General features: G+C 43.0%; 1 protein-coding gene across 1 annotated transcript in view; it reads right to left on the minus strand.

Moving 5' to 3' along the window:
* Positions 1 to 2,042: 2,042 nt before the first annotated feature.
* The window catches only part of LOC131481521 (uveal autoantigen with coiled-coil domains and ankyrin repeats-like), a 46,996-nt gene continuing 23,569 nt past the window's right edge, over positions 2,043 to 25,469 (minus strand). Inside the window, 7 exon segments of the mRNA XM_058670554.1 lie at positions 2,043 to 2,399; positions 4,910 to 4,975; positions 6,542 to 6,694; positions 20,249 to 20,653; positions 20,656 to 21,012; positions 21,014 to 21,888; positions 21,891 to 22,923. Of these exon segments, the coding sequence (XP_058526537.1) occupies positions 2,328 to 2,399; positions 4,910 to 4,975; positions 6,542 to 6,694; positions 20,249 to 20,653; positions 20,656 to 21,012; positions 21,014 to 21,888; positions 21,891 to 22,923 (2,961 nt within the window). The 3' untranslated portion in view covers positions 2,043 to 2,327.

Genomic DNA, 25,469 nt, shown 5'->3' on the forward strand with positions numbered 1-25,469 from the left:
GGTACTGGGCCCACTGACCAGCAGCAAATGTGGTCTGTCCCAGGGCCCTGCCTGGCTGCCAGGGAGGCACAGCAGCTTGCAGTCTTAACACTGTCAACATATTTACTTGGATTTTCTTACAGTTCCAGCCCCTTCTGACCCTGACCCTCTGTCTAAAGGAATAACTTTTCTCATAACATATGAACAATGGGGAAAAATGTCAATAGAAGAACAATTTAGCTTTCAACAGAGGACTGTATGCCAACAGGAATTCATGACCTTCACCAGAATCCTCACAAACGCTTAGGCAGCAACTACTCCTCCTGATTCTGCGCCACAGCTCAGATCCCAGGTCTTCTTCAGAACACACAATGGCCGAGCCAGTACCACTCTTCCACTGTTTACCTGGGAAGCTAGCGCCAACTAAAAGTGGAAATCATCATCTGTACTTGGGACTCTATTCTACTCCAAATTCCCCAAAGATAACAAACCAATGGGCTCCTCTGACTTGTAAGCATTGATAAAGATGTTCAAAACAACATCCTACAGAAAACATTTTACTATTGGTTGAAGATAAAAATACACACAAGCTCCCATTCCAGGAAAATAGAAACTGAATGTGAGTGTTCAGGTTAGGCCTTTGCTGTATCAGTTCCACAGGTGTTGACACGCACATGGGCCAGACCGATCGAAGCCAATGCAAACTGCTCACGCCTACATGAAGAAGGAAGAGGATACCTGAGTTTGACTTCTCCTTGCTATCTGGATTGTTCTTTGCCATGAGGATCTATCATGATGCTCCTTTTCCTTATTAAGACAGAATCAGAAACTTGGTTCAGGATACACAGATCACTGTTACGGCACCTACTGCAGTCCTTGGAAAATTCAGCAGAAATGATCCATTATTTCAATTATTTGCTTAAAGTCAAGTTACCAAGTCTCAATGTAAGTAGTACATACAATATGAATACAAATAATAAGACATGTAAATCTTTCTTAATGAGATGCAGGTAATAACAAGTGCTTGTTACATTTTTTCTTATAAACATGTCCAGTTTTATTATTTTCTTACTATACAAGCTTTATTCTTAAATTTTACCATATTATCATACTTTTTTAAAAGACTTATTTTATTATTATTGCAAAGTCAGATATACAGAGAGGAGGAGAGACAGAGAGGAAGATTTTCTGTCCAATAATTCACTCCGCAAGTGACCGCAATGGCTGGTGCTGTGCTGATCCGAAGCCAGGAGCCACAAACCCACACGGGTGCAGGGTCCCAAGGCTTTGGGCCATCCTCAACTGCTTTCTCAGGCTACAAGCAAAAAGTTGGCTGGGAAGCGAGGCTGCTGGGATTAGAACTGGCACCCATATGGGATCCCATTATGTTCAAGGAGAGGACTTTAGCCACTGGGCCCATATTATTATACTTTTTAGGTTAAATCTTAAGGCCCTTTCCCCAAAACAATTCCCTAAGGCTCATTTTGTAGGAAAATTGTACTTCACATTACTGTTGTATTACTTTCCTATAAAAAAGTATCAACATGGAGGATGCAGGTTCAAGCGTCACTACTACAGGAGCAAATGTCAAAATGACTGATTAAAAAAAAAGTGCAAAGCTCTTGCCACTTTGAACAATCTAGTATATCATTTATCATAGTTCTTCAAATACTATGGCAAGAAAAGTCTCCCCAAGTAAAATTTTAAATCATTTTACAGATTTTAAAGCCATTTTATTATAAATTCCTGATACATTACACCCTTGGTTGTTTTTAACCTCAAATGTAATCACTTATGAAAAAAAACGTATTTAAAAACGTATCAAAGTCAAGAGCATAAGAACTCAAAGGCACTCACTAAGCGGCCACAAAGATGGAACCTGTCCAGCCAGGTCACAAGGCTGTCCCTGAAACTCCAGTAGGTCTCACGGCTCCACTGCGGATCTGAAAGGCTTTTTGATCCCCTTAAAAGTGGCACCCACTGAACCAACTCTTCTGAAAGAAATCTTTAAAATGACTTGAGCCAAATCCTTTTTCCCTATGGACCCACTCTGATGGCTCAGGGATAACAAGGAAGCTCACAGACTTAAACAAATGTAATCACGCATTCTTGAGAACCAACCTGATAAGCTACTGGCTTCACTCTACTATTAGTATACACAAATGTAAGATTTTAATGGATGAAAACCTCAGTAACATATGTATTTCATGAAAAGGACCAACAAATGGAACAAATACATTTTATTTTAACTGCTCCAGCCCTGGACATGCCAGGGAAGGCCGCGCAGTTGCACCCAGAACATTCAGTACCAAAGGGAAAGGCAGATGTTGGCTGCTCGTAGCCGGCTGCTAGCACACGAGCCCCTGCCGCATCTGTATGATCTGAAGTAAGGCTGCCTGAACATCCTCATCCATGTGACCCTGGAGAGACACAAGAAAGGGGAGAGAGTGAGAACGTTACAGACAAGGCTTTGTCACACAGCACGACTGAATCTCTGTCACGGTGACTAAGAAAGTCAATTCATAAATCATGCACGCCACGATTGCTCTTAATTTCAGTTAACAGGAAATAGATGGACACTCTGCCCCCTTTCGTTTTAGTAATGGTTCCAGCAGCCTAAGTGATTAGCAAGTAAACAAGGACTTTTTCTGTTGCTGCTCAAGCTTTTGTTTTCATTCAAAAGAGTGACTGAAGAAAAACAAATCCCCATAGCCACATAGTTTACATAAACAGAACCACATGTCATTATCACTTTGCAATGTGCTTTTAAAAAACACTTCCTACAGGTACTTAATTATTAGGCAGTATCATATTCTAGGGATGTTTAAAATGTGTGTCTTCTTGCCCTAATGAAGAACATTTGAGATAGTCCCAACCTGTTGGACAGAATCCCAAGAAAAACCTTGCTGGGTGAAAAGCCAGGCTCAATTTTTAATTGCACAAAATCCTATGGAATTTCCTTCTATAGCAATACATCTTACACTCTACATGCACACAGTTGTCTTCTGACATGAATATTAACCACGTGTGTGTGTATATATATATATATATATACATGTATGTTTTAAATGTATAACACATTTTAATATATACATGTTTTAATCTGACAGGCAGAGAAGACAGAATAGTTGTGAACATCCATCACCTGGTTCATTCCCAAGTGCCTGCCGTGATCAAAGCTGGGTTGGGGTGGAAGCCAGGAGACAGGAACTGAATTCTAGGTCTCCCAGAGGATTGGCAGGAAACAATTATTGGGGCAATCACCTGCTGCCTCCTCAGGTCAACAGTGACAAAAAGCTCGAGTCAGGAATAGAATCCACCCACCATAACACAGAATACAGGCATTTCAAAGTTATGGTAAATATCTGCTCCCGCCACACAGATTTCAAAAAAAAAACCCATAAATTAAAAAAAAAACAGTAAGAGAATGATTAAAGGGAACTTAATATGATAGGCTTCCAAACCCGCTTCATTTATGTTTTGTTTTTACTGGAGTACAAGAATACGGTTCAGCACATTTCCTGTTTATGGAACTTTGGCTTACAAATTTGTTTCTTCAACATTAGCGTGCTTAAATTTCCAACATTCACCACAGCTGGCCTATCTGATTGTCTTAGGTAACTTTATGATGCCAGGAGACAAGATTATTTCCAAGGCCAATTGCTTTTGTTATGATTCATTATGATTCACTTGAAAATCATTTCGAATTTCAGCAGTGCTTACTGTGCAAGTAGAAAGGCTTGTTGGGTGGTTGCCTCTTTCGGTGGCCAACACGACGACCTCCTCATCTGTCCTACTACAGTGATCTGCACTTTCCTTTTTTCCTTCCCAATCATCCTATTCCACGGTTAACCAGTAGGCTTCTCTCAGGACTGCAATAAACTAAACTTCCAGCCTACTTCGTACCTACTGAACCTTATCATCTTCTAATTCATTCATGCTGATTTTATCTCCATTGCTTATAGAAAATGCCAGCCTATTAACTTTCAGATTTCTGTTTATTATGTTATATTGGGTTCTCTGTTAAAAGCTATCTTTGAAAATTTCTTTATATTTCTTTCCTTGCCTTCCATCTCTCTTTTATGTTTTTATTTAAACTGTGTCACCCAACCCAAATGGTTCTTCTTACCGCGCTGTGGTTTACCATCAACACACACGGATTTGCTCATCTTCCTTACAGAAATACTCTGAGAACTTTGGAGACACTTCTCACCTGGTTTTCATAAATCATTAAGTACAACAATGCTTCACATTCAATTTTATCTTAACGTATTTTATGATTTAGTTCCATAGGTTCTGGGTTGTCCGTGCCCTTCCCTAAGGTCCCACATTAAACATCTTCTTAGTGTGATGTTTTTCAAATAGCCTTCTCAGTATACCCTGGAAGAAGGGCATGATCTGTGCTTTACTGACCCAAGGCTGACTTAGACATTAGTATCTCCTAAAAGAAACACTTTTCTTTAAAGAGCACAACTATATGCATATGTCATCTTTATACATCTCTAGTCCTTTCTGCGTTTAGATTAGTCCTAAACTACCGAGAAACTTCTCTCCATGCTCTTCTCTTGGCTGACAGCCTTGTGATGATCACTGCAATGATGTTCCACAAGGTCCGGAGCATGGAGGTGCAGGTGAAGGGGTGACTACCAGGACCATCATGCGGATAGCTCAGGCATTACTGCCAGCAAGGACACCGCAGCATGTGCTGCCACTATGTGTTGACAAACTGTCTGTACTCAGTGAAGTCTGGTAAGACAACTATGAACTTATGCTGGACCACCTGCAGATTTGTACATTTTCCTGGGATATAAGCAACCCATGATGAAAAGAAACACAACTGCTTTTAAATATGGTTTTAAATAACCATATGGGGTAGTTATTTTAAATTATCATCTATGGTACCATTTCTAAAGAAGAAGCAGTTTCTTACCTGCGCAGCACTAAGAAGGTGTGTCCGGCCAATTGCAATGACTTCTTGGTGCTGTCTGTTGGCATCCTAGAAATGCGGACAGAAGAGAGTATCAGCATTCATGCTCCCAAAGACAGCCAATGACAGTGCTGCCCTTAGGCCTGACATTACATGGCAGTATTACTAGGAAAACACATCTACTGCTTTTTCGTAACAATCCACCCAGAACCTGCCAGATGCAGGGGCCCCACATAACAACAGAATGCCCTTTACCAGTGAGTGTGTGGGGACACACTGAGTAAAGGCAATGCCACTCACCCTAGGCGATTGGATACTCTTGCCTTCTCACACGCAAGGCAATGCCTGAGCAGACACACATTTCCTCGGCTGTGGGTCAGGGACACAGCTCCCCCAGCTCCTTAGCCCACAGCTACACCGTGCTTAGCTCAAGCTTCTGAGACTGAGGGAGCTCCTTCCTCACATCACTTTGGGCTTCAAAACCTCAGGGGAGAATCAGAGCAATCAATGGCATCCTCAGTATGGCCTCAGATATAAGCATACCTCAAAGACCCCAGGGACTATGGTATTGGAACATATTTATTCTGGGGCAAAAGCATTTTGAAACGCATGTGCATACACCAGTTCCTATTCACAGGCAGGCCAGAAAGTTTACCCTGGGCTTCCATTTGCTTTTTGCTTTATCCAGGAAGACCCTCCCTTTACTTAGGAAAACACCACTTATTTTACAAATTCACACCAGCACTCCTCTCCCCTTCAAAAACAAATCCTACAATCCCAGTTCTCTTTCCTGAACCTGCTCAGGTAGGACTGTGTCCCTTGAGTCCATGTGTTGGAGTCTTAGTTCCCAGTGTGGAGAGGTTTAATTCTCATGGCTCAGACACGGGGTCCTAGTGGAGGATGGTTTTGGCTCTGCCACGGCTCTGGACTGAGGTCCCAGGGGAGGACCGCTTTGGCTCTGCCCTGGGTCAGGAATGGGGTCCCAGTGGAGCACAGTTGGCTCTGCACCAGCTCAGGCTTGGGGTCCCAGCGGAAGATGGCTTTGGCTCTGTCTCACTTCCTCCTGCCATATGATCATCAGCAGGAAGCCCCTCTTGAGGGATGTGGCCCCTTGATCGTGGCTCTCCAGCCTCCAGAAACATACATCGAATATTTCAGTTCACTCTAAACCTCCTAGATGGTTGTATTGTAACAATACAAATGAACTAAGAAAAAACCTTTATCACTTAGAACCCACTATAATAATTTCATTTTTTTAATATAAAATTTGCTTTTTCCATTCGACAGGCAAAGGGACAGAGAAAGACAGTTAAAAGCTTGCATTGACTAGCTCATTCTGCAGATGCCTGATAGCAGCAAGGTACCAGGGCAGTCCAGGCTGGGAGCATGGTCCCCCACGGAGATGGCAGGAGACCAGCTGTGTGAGTCCTCAGGGTTGCCTGCCAGGTACTCACCAGCAGTCAGAGTCAGGAATGTAGTTTCTGGCATACAGTGTGCACCAAATCAATATGATCAAAAAAGCAGTTTATCAGCAACTTTTAGCAAAAATGACTCCGTGTGTACATCTGGATCCTTCAGGCAGCCTGACACACACTTGCCTCCAGGAGCCACCAGGAGACGCCTCTGGGTACTCACGGCCAACTGCTGCCTCAGCGACTTCACTTGATGCTGCAGACTGTCGATGAGCTGGCTCTGCCTCTTGGTGGGGCTGCCGCTCGCGTAGGTGAGTTGGGAAAGGTCGTTGAGTGCCTGTTTCAGCCTTTCTACATCAGTCAGCAGTTCAGTTATCTTTTTAAAAGAGGAAAAGATAGTGAGATTAATACAAATTGACTTATCCAATCATGATGAACATCTTTGCACAGAAATAATTTCTTTTCTGAAGCAGAAACTTCATCTTTATAATTAAAAAGTGAGGTATAAATACTGCCAAGATGTTCACAGTATACATAATCTAATTCTATTTCTAAACTAAACTCATCTCAGTTACACCTTGCAAAAGAAATATCAAGAATTAATAAATAGAGAATCAAGATGGCGGAATAGCGTAAGGACACATTTAAATGGACTCAGAAACATTTAATCAGGATGAAGCAGAGAGGACACATTCTAGGAAATAGGAAAGAACAGAACAACAGCAGAGGGGTACCTGGAGACTGACAGACACAGGAAAGCAGCGGACACAGCAGTGTGGTGTTGCAGTGACTGATACTCCAGCACGGCAATCTGAACTCCACCAGCAGCCAGAACTCCACCAGCAACCAGGTGGGAAGGGACTTTCACTGGGAGCTTGGGAGGTGAACCCAGACAAAGAACTGTCCGTCCTGCTGGTCCATTTGATTTGACCAGGAGCAGAGACAGAGCAGCAGATCCCAAACGGGCAGTGTTAGAACAGGGATTTCAGCCCAGTCAGCCCCCTAGAGCCAAATTGGGCGCCATTTTGCCTAACAAGGCAAAGGCAAGAGAAAGGACCGAGCATACGCTGAGCTGGGAGTGAATTCGTTTTTGACTGTTAACTGCAGCAACACAGCATTCTACAGGTTCCACCCAAGACAGGTGTGGATAGCCCTCAGACCTGATGGCCAGCAGATCAAGAACTCTAGCAGTGGTATGTCAGGCACCATTTTGTACACTGTGGCAAAAGCTTTAGGACTGCAGGGAATAACAGTGAACTATGTATGTGCTGAGCTCACAAGAACTCATTGAGATCCATGGATAAAGCACTGGTCCCATAGGAAAATAATAGCGACTGTGGCACCGTACACGTCAAAATAGGTCCGTATGGCACCCAGACCTAACATCCCATAGGTTCTGGCAACACCAGTGCCACCACCAACCTAGTTATATAGGACACCTGGTGTCTTCCTAATCCTGGGACCTGCTGCAACTGGAAGTGGGAGAAAGGTTGTATAGACAACAGTGCAGCCTCAGCACGTTATTACAGGAGGTAGAGACTGGTGAGCCAAGAGTTGGGGCTACAAAGTTCTTTGTGGAAATCTAACATAAGAACCCAGGCCTGGAACTTGCTGGAGGGAGTGGCACAATTGGCTGCAAGCAAAAAGTTGTGTACCAACTGCAATAAGTAAAATTGCATTGTAGACCTATGGGTGACACAGCTTAGAAATCTGCCCCAAGGAGAAGACTCTGCTAACCAGAAGTACAACGACCAAGAGCAAAAGAAGAGACAAAGGCACAATGAATATTACTGAAAACTTCCCTGCAAAGCAGCAAAATCCTATGCCAACCTCAGAGTTAACTGAGGAAGACATCGAGAAAATGGGGGCACACAGAATTCAGAAAACTCATTTTAAAGCTTCTGATCAACAATGAGAAGCACATACAAGAGTTCAAAGAATTTAAGGAATATTTTACACAAGCAACAGCAACAATAAAGAAAATCAAGGCTGGTATATCAGAAATTAAGAACACAGTAGAGCAAATTAAAAGTACAGTGGAGAGTCTCCAAAATAGAATGAAGCAAGCAAGCAGAAGAAAGAATCTCAGAATTGGAAGATATCTCCTGTCATCAGGGGAAAGCAAACAAAAAGCTGGAAGCAGACCTGGATCAGGCCAAAAAAGTATTCAAGAATGGAAAGACACTATGAAGAGGCCCATTATAGGAGTTATGGGAGTCCCAGAAGGTGCAGAAAGACAAACTGGTTTTACAAATATATTTAATGAAATAATACAGGAAAATTTCCCTAATCTAGAGAGAGAATTGGGAAACAAGATCCAGGAGGGGCACAGAACTCCCAACAGGCTTGATCAAAAGCGATCTTCACCAAGATACATGATCATCAAGGTCTCTTCAATTGAACATAAGGAAAAGATCCTTAAATGTGCACGTGAAAAAAATCAATTGACATATAAAGCAATGCCAATTAAACTCACAGGAAATCTCTCACAGGAAGCTCTACAGGCAAGAAGAGAATGGAGTGACATATTCCAGATTCTAAAAGAAAAAAATTGTCAGCCTAGGGTAACTTATCCAGCAAAGCTTTCCTTTGTCTTTGAAAATGAAATAAAATTCTTCCACAGTGAAGAAAAGTTACAAGAATTTGCCTTGTTCAAACCTGCCCTACAAATGATACTTAAAATGTTCTCTTGACAGAGAAGAGGAACAGGACCAAGCAAAACCAAAGGCAAAGGGGAAGAACATCCCAGTAAAAAGACAACAGAAGACTAAACCAATGAACAACCCATTCCTAAAATGACAGGACCAAAGTACCACCCATTCATATTAACCCTGAATGTAAATGGTCTAAGCTCAATCAAACGTCACAGATTAGTAGACTGGATTAAAAAACAAAACCCAGCTATTTGTTGTCTAGAAGAGACACATCTCACTAACAAAAATCAGTGGAAACCATATTGCATGGGTTTTGATGTTTTCTGTTAGTTTCATCTCTTCAAAACACTTTCTTCTGATTAAATCATTCAGTGACTCATAGATCATATAGTAGCATCATTTTCTTCAAGAAGGTTCTTTTTTTTTTTTTTTTTTTTTATCTAAAATAAACAATTTTTAATCACATTGACTTCTTCCCGAGTTCCCTATATGTTAACATTTGAAATAGCAGATAATTTCTATAACTTATAATAATGGTGTCTTCTTAATCTACTATATCCTATAATTAAAAATACTTTTATTATATAACAGTTGAAGAGAATAAGCTACACTAATATTGACTACTATAAAATCACCTAAATGGAAAGTGTGTGATAACGGGTTCACAATATTAAACAAGATTACAATAGTATTTCAGTATTTTTAACTATCAAATACAATTTATAGAATATAAGTAAAATATTTTAGCTAAGGTCTGCCTTCCTTAACTTACTGCTCTAAGTATTTGCAAAATCACATGTATTTCAAAACAGACTGATTTGGAGATCAAAGCAGTGCCACATTCCCAATCCTTTCCTCTGTCTTTTAACAACTCCTTTTTGATTTTCCACAGTAACATTTAAATTTTTTTTTTTTAATTATTTATTATTTAACTTCAGTAATTACATTGTATTATGTGACTCAGTTACATAGATACTTGGGTTCTCCCCACCCCTCCCCAAACCCTCCCACCATGGTGGATTCCTCCACCTTATTGCATAACCACAGCTCAAGTTCAGTTGAGATTTCCCCATTGCAAGCGTATACCAAACATAGAGTCCAGCATCTTATTGTCCCGTCAAGTTCAACGGTTTCTTAGGTATACCCTCTCTGGTCTGATGACAGAGCCAGCAGAGTATCATCCCAGTCAATTGAAAGCTCCAACATACCATCAGCAAAAATTTACATCATTATGGAATTAATTGACATAGTAATGAGTAACCAATATGTTAAAAGTAAATGCGGGTTCCCAGCCACCTTCTGTGACCACCTCACCTATACTTCAATTTTAGTTTATACACAACATATAACATTCAAAACATAACATGTTATACATAACATCATATCATCTTAAATTAAGGCAAACATGTGGTATTTAACCTTTTGTGATTGGCTCATTTCCCTTAGCATTATGGTTTCTAGTTTGGCCCATTTGGCCACAAAGAACTGCATTTTGTTTTTTTTAATAGCTGAGTAGTATTCCATGGAGTAGATGAACCATAGCTTTCTTATCCAATCCTCTGTTGATGGGCATTTTGGTTGTTTCCATGTTTTTGCAATTACTGATTGTGCTGCTATGAACATAGGAGTACATGTTGGTTTCTCATAGAACAAGTGTTCTGGATATATTCCTAGGAGTGCTATTGCTGGATCATACGGTATGTTGAATTTGAGTTGTTTGAATATTCTCCATACTGATTTCCATAGAGGCTGTACCAGCCTGCAGCCCCACCAGCAGTGGAGTAGGGTTCCCTTTTCCCCGCAACCTCGCCAACAAGTATCGTTGGTGCTTTTATTCATGTGGGCCAGTCTTACTGGCGTTAGGTGGTACCTCATTGATGTTTTAATTTGGATTTCCCTTATTGCCAGGGAACTTGAGCATTTTTTCATATGTTTATTTGCCATTTGGGTTTGTTCCTTTGTGAAGTGTCTGCCCATTTCCCGTGCCCATTTCTTGAGTGGCTTGTTTGTTTTGACATTTTGGTTGTTTTGTAGCTCTTTGTATATTCTGGATATTAGCCCTCTATCACCTATGTCGTGTGCGAAGATCTTCTCCCATTCTGTGGGTTGCCTTTTTACTTTGTTGATTGTTTCTCTAGCTGTACAGAAGCTTCTTAGTTTGATGAGGTCCCAATTGTTTATTTTGGTCTTGATTTCTACTGCATCTGGAGTCTTTTTTAGGAAGTGAGGGCCTACCCCTAAGTGTTCCAGTGTGTTTCCAACATTTTCTTCCAAAAGTTTGAAGGTTTCTGGATGTAGGTTTAGATCTGTTATCCATTTAGATCTGATCTTAGTGTATGGTGAGAGATGTGGATCTATTTTTTTGTTTCTGCAGGCTATCAACCAGTTGTCCCAGCAGCATTTATTGAACAGACCTTCCCATTTGCCTGGGTTGTCGTTTGTCTTTTTGTCAAAGATTATTTGGCTGTATCTGTGTGGGTTTCCTTCTGGCGTTTCTATTCTGCTCCATTGATCTTCCTCTCTATCTTTGTGCCAGTACCACGCTGTTTTGATAACCACTGCCCTATAGTATGTCCAGAGGTCCGGAACTGTGATTCCCCCTGCTAACTTCCTGTTCTTCAGGATAGTTCTAGCTATCCGTGGTTTTTTGTGCTTCCAGATGAACCTTTGGATCATTGTTTCCAGATCTGTGAAGAATGTTTTGGGCAATTTGATTGGGATTGCGTTGAATGTATATATTGCTTTTGGCAGTATAGACATTTTAATGATATTGATTTTACCTATCCAGGAGCATGGGATATTACTCCATCTTTTGAGGTCTTGTTCAATTTCTTTTTTAAGCAGATTGTAGTTTTCTTCAAATAAGTCTTCTACATTTTTGGTTAGATTTATTCCCAGATATTTCATACTTTTCTCTGTTATTTTGAATGGTATCTTGCTGGTTAAGTCTTTTTCCATCTTGGGGCTGTTCGCATACACTATGGCTGTTGATTTTTGTTCATTAATTTTGTACCCTGCCACTCTACCAAACTCTCGTACAAGTTCTAGCAGTCTCTGTATTGAGTCTCTTGGCTCTTCTACATAAAGAATCATATCATCTGCGTATAGTGAGAGCTTGACTTCTTCGTTTCCCATTTGGATTCCTCTGATTTCTTTTTCTTGTCTTATGGCCTCAGCGAGTACCTCTAGGACTATGTTGAATAGTAGTGGAGAAAGTGGACATCCCTGTCTTGTTCCAGATCTCAGTGGGAAGGGTTCCAGCTTTTCTCCATTCAGTATGATGCTGGCGTTGGGTTTTTCATATATTGCTTTAATTATGTTGTGGATTTTTCCATCTATGCCTACCTTGGTTAGGGTTTTTAGTAGGAAGTGATGTTGGATTTTGTCGAAAGCTTTTTCCGCATCTATTGATACTATCATGTGATTCTTGTTTTTCAGTTTTTGGATGTGGTGTATCACATTTATAGATTTTCGAATGTTGAACCATCCCTGCATTCCAGGGATGAATCCTACTTGATCTGGATGAATGATCTGTCTGATGTGTTTTTGAATTCTGTTGGCTAGGATTTTGTTGAGAATCTTAGCATCAATGTTCATCAAAGAGATAGGTCTGTAGTTTTCCTTCTCTGTTAGTTCTCTGTCTGGTTTTGGGATTAAGGTAATGTTGGCTTCATAGAATGAGTTTGGAAGGGTTGCCTCTTTTTCTATTGTTTTGAAGAGTTTGTAGAGGATTGGGGTCAGCTCTGTTCGGAATGTTTTGTAGAATTCTGGAGTGAAGCCGTCTGGGCCTGGGCTTTTCCTTGTTGGGAGGTCTTTAATCACTGATTCAATCTCTACTTCAGTTATGGGTTTGTTCAGGTCGTTTGTTGCCTCTGGGCTAAGTTTTGGCAAGTGGTAGAAGTCTAAGAACTTTTCCATTTCTTGGTGATCTTCTGATTTGTTGGAGTACAGTGCTTTGTAGTAATTTCTGATTATGGCCTTAATGGATGCGGTGTCTGTTGTTATGTTGCCTTTTTCATCTTTGATGCTGTTAATTCTTGCCTTCTCTTGTTTTTTCTTTGTCAGTCGGGCCAGTGGAGTGTCTATCTTGTTTATCTTCTCAAAAAACCAGCTTTTTGATTCATTGATTTTGTGTATGGTTTTTTTTATTTCTATCTGATTGATTTCCTCCCTTGTTTTGATGATTTCTTGTTTCCTATTGTGTGTGGGGCTCTTCTGCTGTTGTTTTTCCAGTTCCTGGAGGTGTGTGTTTAGTTCCTGTATTTGGCGCCTCTCTTGGGCCTTGACATGAGCTCCAATTGCGATGAGTTTACCCCGTAGCACTGCTTTGGCAGTGTCCCACAAATTTTGGAATGTTGTGTCAGAGTTTTCATTGGTTTCCATAAATTTTTTGATCTCATCTTTAATTTCTTCTCTGATCCATTGTTCGTTTAGTAGCATATTGTTCAGCCTCCAAGAATTTCTGTATTTCCTGGGGCATTTTGAATTGCTGATTTCCAGCTTCATTCCGTGGTGGTCTGAGAGGGTACATGGTATGATTCCTATCTTTTTGAAGTTATTTAGGTTTGCTTTGTGTCCTATCATGTGGTCGATCCTGGAGAAGGTGCCATGTACTGCTGAAAAAAATGTATAATCTGTGGCCTTAGGGTAAAAAATTCTATAAATGTCAACCAAGTCCAGTTGTTCTATTGTTTGTATGAGTTCTGTTGTTTCTTTGTTGAGTTTTTGTTTTGTTGATCTGTCTATAGTTGTTAGTGGGGTGTTAAGATCACCCACTATTATTGTGTGCATATCTATGTCTCCCCTTAAGTCCGTGAGTAATTGCTTCACGTAGCTAGGTGCGTTTGAATTTGGTGCATATATGTTCACAATGGTAATTACTTCCTGATGGATCAGTCCCTTCACCAATATATAATGTCCTTCCCTGTCCTTTTTGATGTGTGTCAGATTGAAGTCCACATCATCTGAAATTAAGACAGCTACCCCAGCCTTTTTTTCTCGTCCATTGGCATGAAATATCTGTTTCCAACCTTTCACTTTCAGCTTCTTTGAATCTCTTCTGGTTAGATGTGTCTCTTGTAGGCAACAGATAGTTGGGTGCTGTTTGATAATCCATTCTGTTAATCTATGCCTTTTGATTGGTGAGTTCAGGCCATTTGTGTTGAGAGTTAAAATTGAGAGGTTGTGATTTTGCCCTGCCATACTTGTTTTTGTGGGTGTTGATATCTGTGTTATTGCCCTTCCTTGTGTGGACTTTAGTGGGGAGACCTTCCTGTTTGCCATCTTTGCTTATGATTCACCTCCTTTTTTTCTGGAATTAGTGCATTTCTAAGGAGATTTTGTAGAGCTGGTTTTGTGCTGGCATATTCTTCTAATTTCTCTTTGCTGTGGAAGTATTTGATTTCGTTCTCAAATACGAATGAGATCTTTGCTGGGTACAATATTCTTGGTTGACAGTTGTTCTGATTCAGGATTTGGAAGATCTTTGTCCATTCTCTTCTTGCTTGTAAGGTCTCTTCAGAAAAGTCAGCCGTGATCCTGATTGGTTTTCCCCGGTATGTGATCTTTTCTCTGCTTCGTACTTGTCTCAGGATTCTTTCTTTGTCTTCGTTGGAGTGGAACTTGAGCACCATATGTCTGGGTGAAGATCGCTTTGGGTCATATCTGCTGGGAGTCCTCTGACCGTCCTGGATTTGAGCTGGATTCATGTTCCAAGTGTTTTGAAAGTTTTCCTGTATAATTTCGTCGAGCACCATTTGCATTCCTGATTCTTTTTCCGCTCCTTCAGGAAGGCCAATAATCCTAATATTTGATTTTCTGAGGTTGTCTTTCATTTCTTGTATGGTCTTATTGGCTTTGTTCAGACTTGTCTCCAGCTGTTTCATGAACTGGGTGTGTTCGTTTTGTGTGTCTTCCGTTTCAGAGATCCTCTCTTCTGCTGTATTTGTTCTGTTGGTTAGGCTCTCAATTTTGTGCTCTAAGTCAAGGATTTTACTTTTCATTTGTTGTATTTCTGAGGCTATGTGGTTCTTGAATTCCTTGAAGTCCTCCCAATTCTTCTCATTGTCTCTGACATATTTTAACATTATTTTTTTGAATTCCTTGTCTGGTAGATCTTCTATGTCTTCATCTCGCATCTCCGAAATAGACATTGGCTTTCGATCCTTTATTGGTAGGGTGTTGGCACTCTCATCTGGATCATTACCTTTTCTGGTATTTCTTCCCATTGTGTTAGTGTTTCTTTTTTGAGAGACCTAGGCACCAGTGTGCTGAGGGGTCTCCAAGCACTATCCTGTAGAGATCGGAGTCTGCAGGCGTGGAGTAGCAGGGTGTGGGAATTTTCAAGGCACTTTTGGTGCGTCTCCAGAACACTGGACCTCAGGGCGCCTCTTCCAGGGCCCAGCGGATTCAAAGCACACTCTCAGCTCGTCCCCTACAGGTATGCTACCACAGGGCGTGGGGGAGTGAAGGCACTCTCTGTGCGCGCACCCTGTTTACTGGATCACAGGGCTCGGAGCAAGGGACTATAGGGCGTGTTCCAGGTGCTCTCTGGAAACGCCTCCTGCGCAGGTCCGCCCACCCCAGCACTTGCAGGGGACCGACCGCCCCTGCGCTAGCAGGGAACTGCCCAGCCCAGAGGCGTGCTTGGGTTCCTGTGGGATAGCACCGCCCAGCTGAGTGCCACACCGCAAAGGCACAGGGGAGTATCCAGTGTGCCTTTTGCCTTTCTCCCAGACACAGTTTTGGCAGTCTCAAGGCACTCGCCCTGTGTCTCTAGAGGCTGGAGCCTGGGGGGGGGGAGGGGCGGGGAGGCCAATTGTGTTCAGGCTCTGTCCGTGCCCCTGGGGGGCCAACTCCCGAAGCCTCCAACCCACCACTGTCCCCACCCAACTCACTCAAACCTCAGGTTCTTGCAGTCTGCCTCTTCCTCTGGTGGGAATCCTGGCCGCCAGTGCGTCTCCCGACTGCTGCGTCCGTTGCTGGTCTCCGCGCGGGTCGCGATGGAGCCTGGAGGCTGCGGCTGGTGCAGGTCCCGGGGGTTGGCGACCAGGGTGGGCAGATGCCGGCGGGTCCCGGTGATTCAGGGTCCTGGTGTCCGCAGCGGGGCAGGTCCTGGCGAGTCCTGGTGACCAGGGTGAGCAGATGCCAGCGGGTCCCAATCACCTCCGGTCCTCACGGCCACAGCGTCTTCAGGTCGGTCTTTGGGTGGGTTCGGCGGCTTTCAGCGTCTGCCCTCAGAGGTGACTCAGCAGGTCAGGAGCGGAAAGTCGTCTTCCCTGTCCTTTGCTTTGTTTTTCCCTGGTTGCTCTTCTGAGTTGTGTGGATTTTTTGGCTCCACACTGTCCAGGGAACTTCACGTTCTTCTCCCTGTAGTTCTATGCTGCTCCACTTACGCTTTTGTCGCGTTCTAGCCCTCTCTGTCTGTGAGCTCTCTCACAGTCTTCCTCCTATGTCGGCCATCTTGCGAGTCTCCAAGAAGGTTCTTGATTTTCATTTCTTTAGCTATATGTTAATCATTTAGTAGTATGCTATTTAACTTCTTGGTGCTGTTAATTTCATTTTTCTTCCTGATGTTGATTTTGTTTTTTGGCTTTTCATTTAAGGGGATATATAATAGCTGTGCAATGGAGACTGTCATATCTAGTAACATGTTATTTAACATCATGGCATTGTAAATGTCTATTTTTCTTTCTATTGTTGATTTTATATTAGGGATGTATAGCAGCTATGAAATGGAGACTAATTTATCCAGAAGTGAGGATACAATGTAGTATGCATCTTTACTTCCAGACAAAGATGGACTTATAATGAAACTGTTTACTATATCTTGACAATAAGATGCTGGACTCTACCATTGTCCATGCCCACAATGATGGACATATGACTGCGTATGAAGAACTACACATTAGTAATGATATAGAGGAACTAGGTGAGGGGGAGGGAATTGGGGCTGGGATAAGGGAAATACCAGGAACCTATGGAACTGTATCATAATTAATTAATAAATTAATTTAAAAATTTTTAAAATACACAAATCCTAAAGTATCAGTGTGAAATTAGTTTTCTTTAAAAAAAAAAAAAGACTTTAACATTCACTTATTTAGAGACGGACTTGCATACAGGCCTCATCTAACTAGTTCATTCCAGAAATGCCCAGAACTCAATCCATGGGCCTGGGCCGAAATCATCAAGTCAACACTTGCTGCCTACTGAGGATGTACATTAGTCAAAAGCTGGAACTGGGAACACTGCCAGGAACGAAGCCCAGGTACCACCATGCAGAATGTAAGCAGCTGAAGCACTACCCCAATTCACTCTTCTCACGAAATGCAACCATATATCACTTAACAAAGGAAGGCACTCCCAGAAATGTGTCATTAGCCCATTGTGTCACCTGTGAACATCAGAGAGTGAGTCACAGTAACATGGATGAGACCACCACATGCAAGTTCAATGGTTTCAACATCATGATGTGGTACGCAACTGCAAAGGAACACCTAGGAAGAAGTAAATGCAGTCTTCCAGAGAACTATTCCTAACTACTGGTGCAATCCACAATTAGAGTGGGTGAGGGTTGTTGGGGCTTAGCCACAGCACCAGCTGGCAGAAGCTGGCACTGGGGACTAGTTCTGTCAAGTTAAACCACCGAACCACCTGGAGAGCGCATAATCCGGAAGTGGGAATGTCCTGGGAGGAAAATAGTGGGCTCCTCCCTCTTGGGTTACCATCCCCCACAGAAGGGCAAGAAAACTAGGACAGGGGCTGGGGTGGCTTGAGAGACACCCAACAACATCCGTGAAGGCTGGATAGTGGAGCTGGTTAGATGGAACAAGGTTTTAATACCCATTGACATGTATGAGAGCAGAAAGGGATGTGGAACAGACTGGACTAGTCTGCTACACATACTGGCAAACCAGGGCAGGGGGGCGGGCCTGGTGGGGGTTATTGTGGGTTGCTCCAACTAAGTTGCAGCTCCCACTGGTTTATGTGAGGGCCCAGTGTGTGCTGGGCAGAACCAAGCTGGACTGCGGCACCCATTGATTCTAGTGGAAGACAGCGATGGAAACAGAACCAACCCAGCAATTGCAACCACCAGTTGATCGGGTCAATGGACTGTGCCAGGCCCTGTACTTGCTAGTACATACAAGAATCTGGTCTGGGAACACCTCAGACAAAGCTTCTTTGGAGATCCCCCCAATCGAGCTTCCGGACTCAGAACCCTAACCATCAAAACACAGAGGACAAAACAAGTCAATCAACCACCTCAGCTATATGTTGGCAGTGAAAAACTGGGCAAATGGAGACTCTATGATGGACTATGTCAATCAGTGGATTCTTCAATGACCTCATCGTGCTTGAAGTGGTGAGACTGGCAGCAATTCAGAACTGTTGAACTATCAAAACCACTTGATCAAGACCCTCGGAGCATACCCCACATCCAGGACCTGGGTGGGTGGGAGACTGGTGGAGCTTCTCCCTTAAAATCCCCTTTTACCTCAGATATATTAAGCAAAAAATACGGAACTAATTGTCTTGCCCATCTTCCTGTAGCGCTTGAACCTTTTTACCCTAATTATGTCAAGATTGTCAAAAAAGGGCCTGGCGGCGTGGCCTAGCGGCTAACATCCTTGCCTTGAACACTCCGGGATCCCATATGGGCACTGGTGCTAATCCCGGCAGCTCCACTTCCCATCCAGCTTCCTGCTTGTGGCCTGGGAAAGCAGTTGAGGACGGCCCAAGGCATTGGGACACTGCACCCGTGTGGGAGACCTGGAAGAGGTTCCTGGTTCCTGGCTTCGGATCGGTGCATCACCGGCTATTGCAGTCACTTGGGGAGTGAATCATCGGATGGAAGATCTTCCTCTCTGTATATCTGACTTTCCAATAAAATAAATAAATCTTAAAAAAAGAAGATTGCCCAAAAAAAGGAAAGAAACACCTAGGAAGAAGTAAATGCAGTCTTTCAGAGAATTATCAGGCCATAAGATGTGGGATCCCCTGCATCCCCTACATGCCCTGTTGCATTCATGAGAAACACTACTTTGTGTGGTAAAGAGAAACTGATCGGGAGGCTGAGATTAGTAGAAGCAGCACTGGCTTTGATGTCAGAGAGAGCTGGCTTGTGCGAGCCTGGCTAATTCCCTTTGACTTTTCTGAATCACAACATTTTCATTAGTGAAGGCTGAACACTTTTTCAGAATTCAGAAAAATCAAACTCAGTGATAAATACACACCTAGTACCTAGCATGGGCTCAATGAATGGGCAGCTGCAAGGCCAATAATCAACTACTGTAAAGTAGATATTGCTATACTCACAACTACCTTCCCAACAAGTTTTTCAACACTGGAACCCTTGATATGCCAGAGTTGGGGACTTTCACTGAGTAGGGCTGCGGCTGTTCTCACTCACCCAGCTACCTGGCAGGAAGCATTAATAACTGCTTCTCAAACTGACACACAACAACAGTCACACCACATCTACATTTGACCAGTTTGCTGCAAATACCAGTTTCAAGCCTCCTGAGTACTTTTTCTGCAAATTGCCCCATGAGTATGAAAGACAGGAAGGAAGAAGTTATACACCTTGCTCTAAAAGGATGGCTGAAGATTAACCACAATGTGAACACTGTGATAAACATTTCCAATGGACGGTAAAGAAGGGAGGGAGGAAAGCAGGAGGAAATGAAGAGCAAAGGAGGGAGGGAGGGAAACCAGGAACTTTGCAAGAACCGTGCACTCAGGTTAGATTGCTCAAAGAAGGCAGCAGGTGAGAGAATAAAGTGTGTGAGGATTCAACCTAGTGAAAAGACAGGACAGGATAGCCATGGTCCAGGAGACTGGTCTGCAGAATGATGGACCTTGGCTCAGTCTATGGAGACAAGTGAGCCAAGACCAAGTCTAGGATGCACGCTCCCTGGGGTGAGGGTTCCTTGCAACAAAGAAACAGCTTTTAGCTCCTCTCCTCCAACCCCATTCCTTACATGCCATAAATCACTGGATCCCCAATGAAGCAACTAAACCCTTGTCTCCCCATCTGCCTGCAGTTCTTAGCGGCTCCAACTGCAGCAGCAGAAACAAAACTGCTTTTAACATTGTGAATTCCCTTAAAAAAAATTCAGAATTCTTTGCATAACAGTGGTCAACTGGACAGGTGGCCTGTTTTGGTAGTACAGTGAGCCTATCTATGGGATGTGATGAGGGAGTCCCATTCCCCTACCCTGGCAGGCCCGGACTGGCATCTCTGCTAAGCGGCCATGGACTTGTTTTATGCTTACCTTGTCATCTTTGGCTTCAAGCTGTTTAGCAGATTCTTGTATTCTTCTCTGTAGCTCGGTGACCATTGTTAGGGACCTATGGCATCGCTCCTTCTGATCCTGGAGTTCCTGCTCAATGTTGAAATGCACAGATTCCTTCTGCTCTTTTGGGGAAAGCTCCTTCTTCTTCCCACGCAACCTCTCCTCATAGACTTCCTCCAAGTCTCTTTTCATTGTGTTATACTTGGACAAATCAACTACCTCTCTGGCTTCCAGCTGTCTGATCACCTGTCGAGCCCTCTGAACCTCAGTCTGGAGTTTGGAGACTTCTTCAGTTCTGCTTTGGCTCTCCTCTTCCTTTTCTCTCAGACGAGCCCGAATGAGTCCAACCTCCTCCTCCAACGTTCCCTTCACCTGCAAGTGCTCTCTGCCAGGGCCACAGAAGAGTTCTTTTGGTTCTCCAGTAGTTGGTGCAGTGTGGCCACTGTCTGCTGCTCTTCCTCGAGGCATTTCTTCTTCTTCTTCAGTTCCTGCTGTAGATGTTCTATTGTGCCGTTCAGGCTGCTCTTCAGAGCCTCCACCTGTTCCACAGGGATGTGCTGTTTCTGCAGAAGACTGTGCACTGCAAGCATCTCAGAGGTCTGTTTGGCACTGGTTTCTACCAGCTGCTCATTCTCCTTCTTGACCTCTGCGTATTTCTGTGACAGGTCATTGACCTGCTTGCTGAGCTCGTCAGCGTTTTGGCTGAAAGCTCTTTCCTTTTCTTGAGAATTCACAATCAAAATAACGCTTATTCTGTAAATCTTTCCGAAGAGCCAAGACATCCTTCTTCAACTTGTCATTCTCCTCTTTGGTTTTCCTAGTCTCTTCCTCTTCGATTCTAGACTTCCGTGTCTGCTCTGATAACTGTTCTTTCAGCTCTTTCTCAGTGGCTTTGAATTTGCGCTCACACTCTTCAAAGCTGATGATGGGAGCATATTTGAGCTGAATGCACTCCTGTATCGTGTCCAGCTCCTTTTTCTGGGCTTGAATTTCAGCATGCAGCATGGCGATCTCCTCCTGACCTTTTCCATAATCAGCCATCATTTCTGCCCTGTCAGCCTGTGCCTTCTGCACGCTCTCACGCAGAGCACTCACCTGCGCCTCGTGCTCTTCTAGGCGGATGTACTCAGCCTTAATGTGGTTCTCGGTGTTCTCCAGGTTTCTCTTTAACACTTCATTCTTGTCTCTCATTTTGAAAAATTCTTGATTTGACTGTTCCAATTTTTTCTTCACATCCAATAATTCTCTCTTAGTTTTATCTAAAGTGTTATTCAATGCCATTTTCATCTCTTCATGGGTCTTAGCTGGCACATACTGGGTACTCAGAGTCTTTTTCAAGTGAGTGTTTTCAGACAGAAGCGCACGTATTTTCTCTTGACCTTCATCACATTTTTTATGAAGTTCAGACAGCTCTTTTTGAAGTTCAGCAATACTGGGTTTCAGAGCCATTAGCTCCTTCTCTTATTGCTCGGGAGGCACGTACACGGTTTCCAAATGGCTAACATTCTCACGTAAACTGTCATTTTCCAGCAGCAATTTCTCTGCTACCAACTTCTTCTCTGTGTATTTTTGTGTTATGTCTAAAAGCTTTCTATTCAAATCCTCGATAGCCACATCAGTTCTTGGTTTACTGTTAAAGGGACAGAGTGAGTTTTGATTTCCATAGTGAGATTGTGTACTTGCTGGTTGAGGAGTTTATTATCCACACAGACTTTTTCCAATTCCTTTTGTCAAGTCTCGTTTTTCACGGTGAATTCGGTGAGCTTCTTGCCAAGCTCTCCTGACTTCTGCTCAAGGCTGCGCTTGAGCTGCTCGTGCTCCTCTGGTCTGATCCGCAGAGCAAGTTTGGCCTTCGCATCCTCGAGTTCCCTCTTTAACTGCCTGATTTCACTGACTGACTTTTCATAGTCTGTTTGTGTCTCCACTAGCTTTTTGGCTTTCTCTTTCACTTCACTGGATAATAGGCTTTTCATGCTTTCAAATTTTTCTTTTGGAATAGAAAGGGCCAACTCTGCTGATAATTCTTTCAATTGCCGCTCCATCTCCAACACCTTCCTCCCTTTCTTCTCTCGGTCCATTTCACACAGACGCACGTTCTTTTGCAATCGTTTGTTTTCTTCTATCAGCTTGCTCTCACCCCTCCTCCGCTCTTCCACCAGCATCTCGTTTTGTCGGATCTGATTTCTTAACGTGCCTACTTCTGCTGCAGCACCTTCGTATTCGGCCTTCATGTCTTTCAGCTGCTCCTTCAGTTCCTCGTTGAGCCTGAGGCTCCCAGGAGCTGCCTCATTTGTTAAGTGCTCTTTCAGGGCCAGAAAATGGGTCTGCATTTGTTTAACTTTACCTTCTGACTCATACATCCTCTTCTGCACGTCCTTTAATGCATCTTCCAGCTGCTTGATCTGCCCATCTGAGTCCTCCTTGACCCACTCACATTCCAGTGCCGGAGCTTTGCATTCAGCCACCTTGTGAGCCAGCTCATTTCGCAGCTTGAGTCGGTCTTGTTTTGCTGAATCACAAAAAGTTCGCATTGCTTCTAATTCTTTCTTTAAAATTTCATTCTTCGAGTACGAGCTTTGGTTGGGGGAAGATAGCTCCAGAGGTCTTAACATGGATCTTCTTTGCACGTGGGCTGCCATGCCTGAGGGAGGACACTGGAAAGGGAAAAAAGATACCAGTTACAAAAATCTGAAGGAGATGCCCTCCACACTTACCAAACCTTCAGAACAACTTTTAACATCACCAGTAGTCAGAGCATTTTCAGGCTGCCAAGATGGGGGAAAAATATTGATTTTTGTGGCAACAAAAAACAGTTCTTGCCATAATTTTCTTAACAAGCTGAGAACACTTTCTGTCAGATCAAAGAAAAAAAAAAAACTGTGGCCTCGGGACTCTATTTTCTTTCCTATCCAGTTCAATACATCTACCTACACCAGATGGGCAAAGACCGAAACAAAATATAAGTATGCACTCGTCCTATTGCTTATGGCAGGCACATAATGTGCTAGGAACACCCGCAGAAACCCTGAAGTAAACACAAGGACTTCAACTTTAAATATTTAAATCACATCACACAGTATTTATCTTCCAATAAGAGATATGACTTTTTTAAATTGCAAAGTCAGATATACAGAGAGGAGGAGAGAGAGGAAGATCAATAGCTGGTGCTGCGCCGATCCAAAGCCAGGAGCCAGGAACTTGGAACTTCTTCCAGGTCTCCCACATGGGTGCAGGGTCCCAAGGCTTTGGGCCATCCTCGACTGCTTTCCTAGTCCACAAGCAGGGAGCTGGATGGGAAGTGGAGCTTCTGGGATTAGCACTAGTGACCATATGGGATTCTGGCACGTTCAAGGCAAGGACTTCAGCCACTAGGCTACCAAGCCTGGCCCGAGATATGACTTTTGAGTGCCCTCACCATTAAATCTGATTGTCCAATTATAATAATACCAAGGCAATGGCAAAATTGGCTAAGCCCATTTGGGTGCCAGTTCATGTCACAGCTACTCCACTTCCCACCCAGCTCCCTGCTTTTGGTAAAGGAACGCAGTGGAAGATGGCCCAAAGCCTCAGGACCCTGTGCCAACATGGGAGGCCCAGAACAGGCTCCTGGATCGGCTAAGCTCCAGCCATTGCAGCCATGAGGGGAGTGAATTAGTAGGTGTAAGATCTTTCTGTTTCTCTTCTCCATAAATCTGCCTTTCCAATGAAAATAAATAAATCTTTCAAAAAAAATCAAACAAATCAAGCTGGTAAGAACTTATAAAGAGAACACTGGACAACTCAAAAAAGAGAGAAACAAGTTTCCTTGTCTGAAACAAGATACACTAGTACGTCACATATCACCTGAGTATTACATGTGACTGACATATTGTTCCCTCTACTAAACAGTGACCAAGAAAAGTACAGCACCATTAAACTTCTTGGTATAACAGTTCAAGTACTAGATTATACAATTAGCAAAGATTCAATTTAACTATATTTACTTTCCGCATATACCCTGTACAGATACTGATTTTTTTTAAGGTTTTATTTATTTGAAAGTAAGAATTACACAGACAGAAAAGAGACAGAGAGATCTTCCATCTACCCAAACGGCCATAAAGGGGCAGAGCTGGGCCAGATACAAGCAAGGAGCCAGGAGCTTCTGCCAAGTCTCCACTGTGTGTGCAAGAGCCCGGGGAGTTGGGCTACCCTTAGCGCACTGCTTTCCAAGGCACATTAGCAGGGAACCGGATTGGAAGTGAAGCAGCTGGACTTCAGCCAGCAAGCAAATAAGATGTTAGCACAACAATATCCCCATTATGCCACAATGTCAGCCCCAACAGCTTCTGGTTTTTGACAAAAGATCATGTACTATAAATACATTTTATTAATAGGTTTCAATGTTACTTTAATCTTAGCTGCCTTACTTAAGATATATATATTTTAAAAATGACAAGAAATCATTTCCCAGGTATGGTTTCCTGTTAAATTGTCTTTCACTTTAGCAGTTAATTTTAGAGTAAGACTATCATAATTTACCAAAAAGTTACTCACACAGCTTCACAACCTGTACTTGCGGTTATTCTTTTTTTTATTATTTTTTTAAGGTATCTTTATTTTTTATTTGAAAGACAGATTTACAGAGAAGAGACAGACAAGTCTTCCATCTACTGGTTTACTCCCCAAATGGTCACAATGGCCACAGCTGAGCCAATCCAGAAACAGGAGCCAAGAGCCTCTTCCAAGCCTCCCACCTGCGTTCAGAGGCCCAAGGACTTGGGCCACCCTCCACTGCTTTCCCAGGTCGTAAGCAAAGAACTGGATCAGAAACAGAGTAGACCAACTGGCACTTATGGAATGCTAGTACCACAGTACCTTACTTGGTTTAATATCTAATATTTATCTAAGCTGGTCTAATATCTATCTAATCTTTTAAAATATTTGTCAGCTGATTTAGCTTCTTAGAATTCTCCATCTTGGGACCAGTGTTGTGGTGAGCGGGCAAAGCTGTTGCCTACAACACTGGCATCCCCTTTTGGAGCTAATTCACATCCCAGATGCTTCATTTCAACCCAGCTCCCTGTTAATGGTCTGGGAAAAGCAGCAGAAGCACCCCATGTCATGGGCTCCTGTCATCAAAGTGACCGATCTGAATGAAGCTCTTGGCTCTTGGATTTGGCCTAGCCATTGCAGCCACCTAGGGAGTGGTCAGTAGACG

Source organism: Ochotona princeps, chromosome 12 (assembly GCF_030435755.1).
Source record: "Ochotona princeps isolate mOchPri1 chromosome 12, mOchPri1.hap1, whole genome shotgun sequence".
NCBI classification, from domain to species: domain Eukaryota; kingdom Metazoa; phylum Chordata; class Mammalia; order Lagomorpha; family Ochotonidae; genus Ochotona; species Ochotona princeps.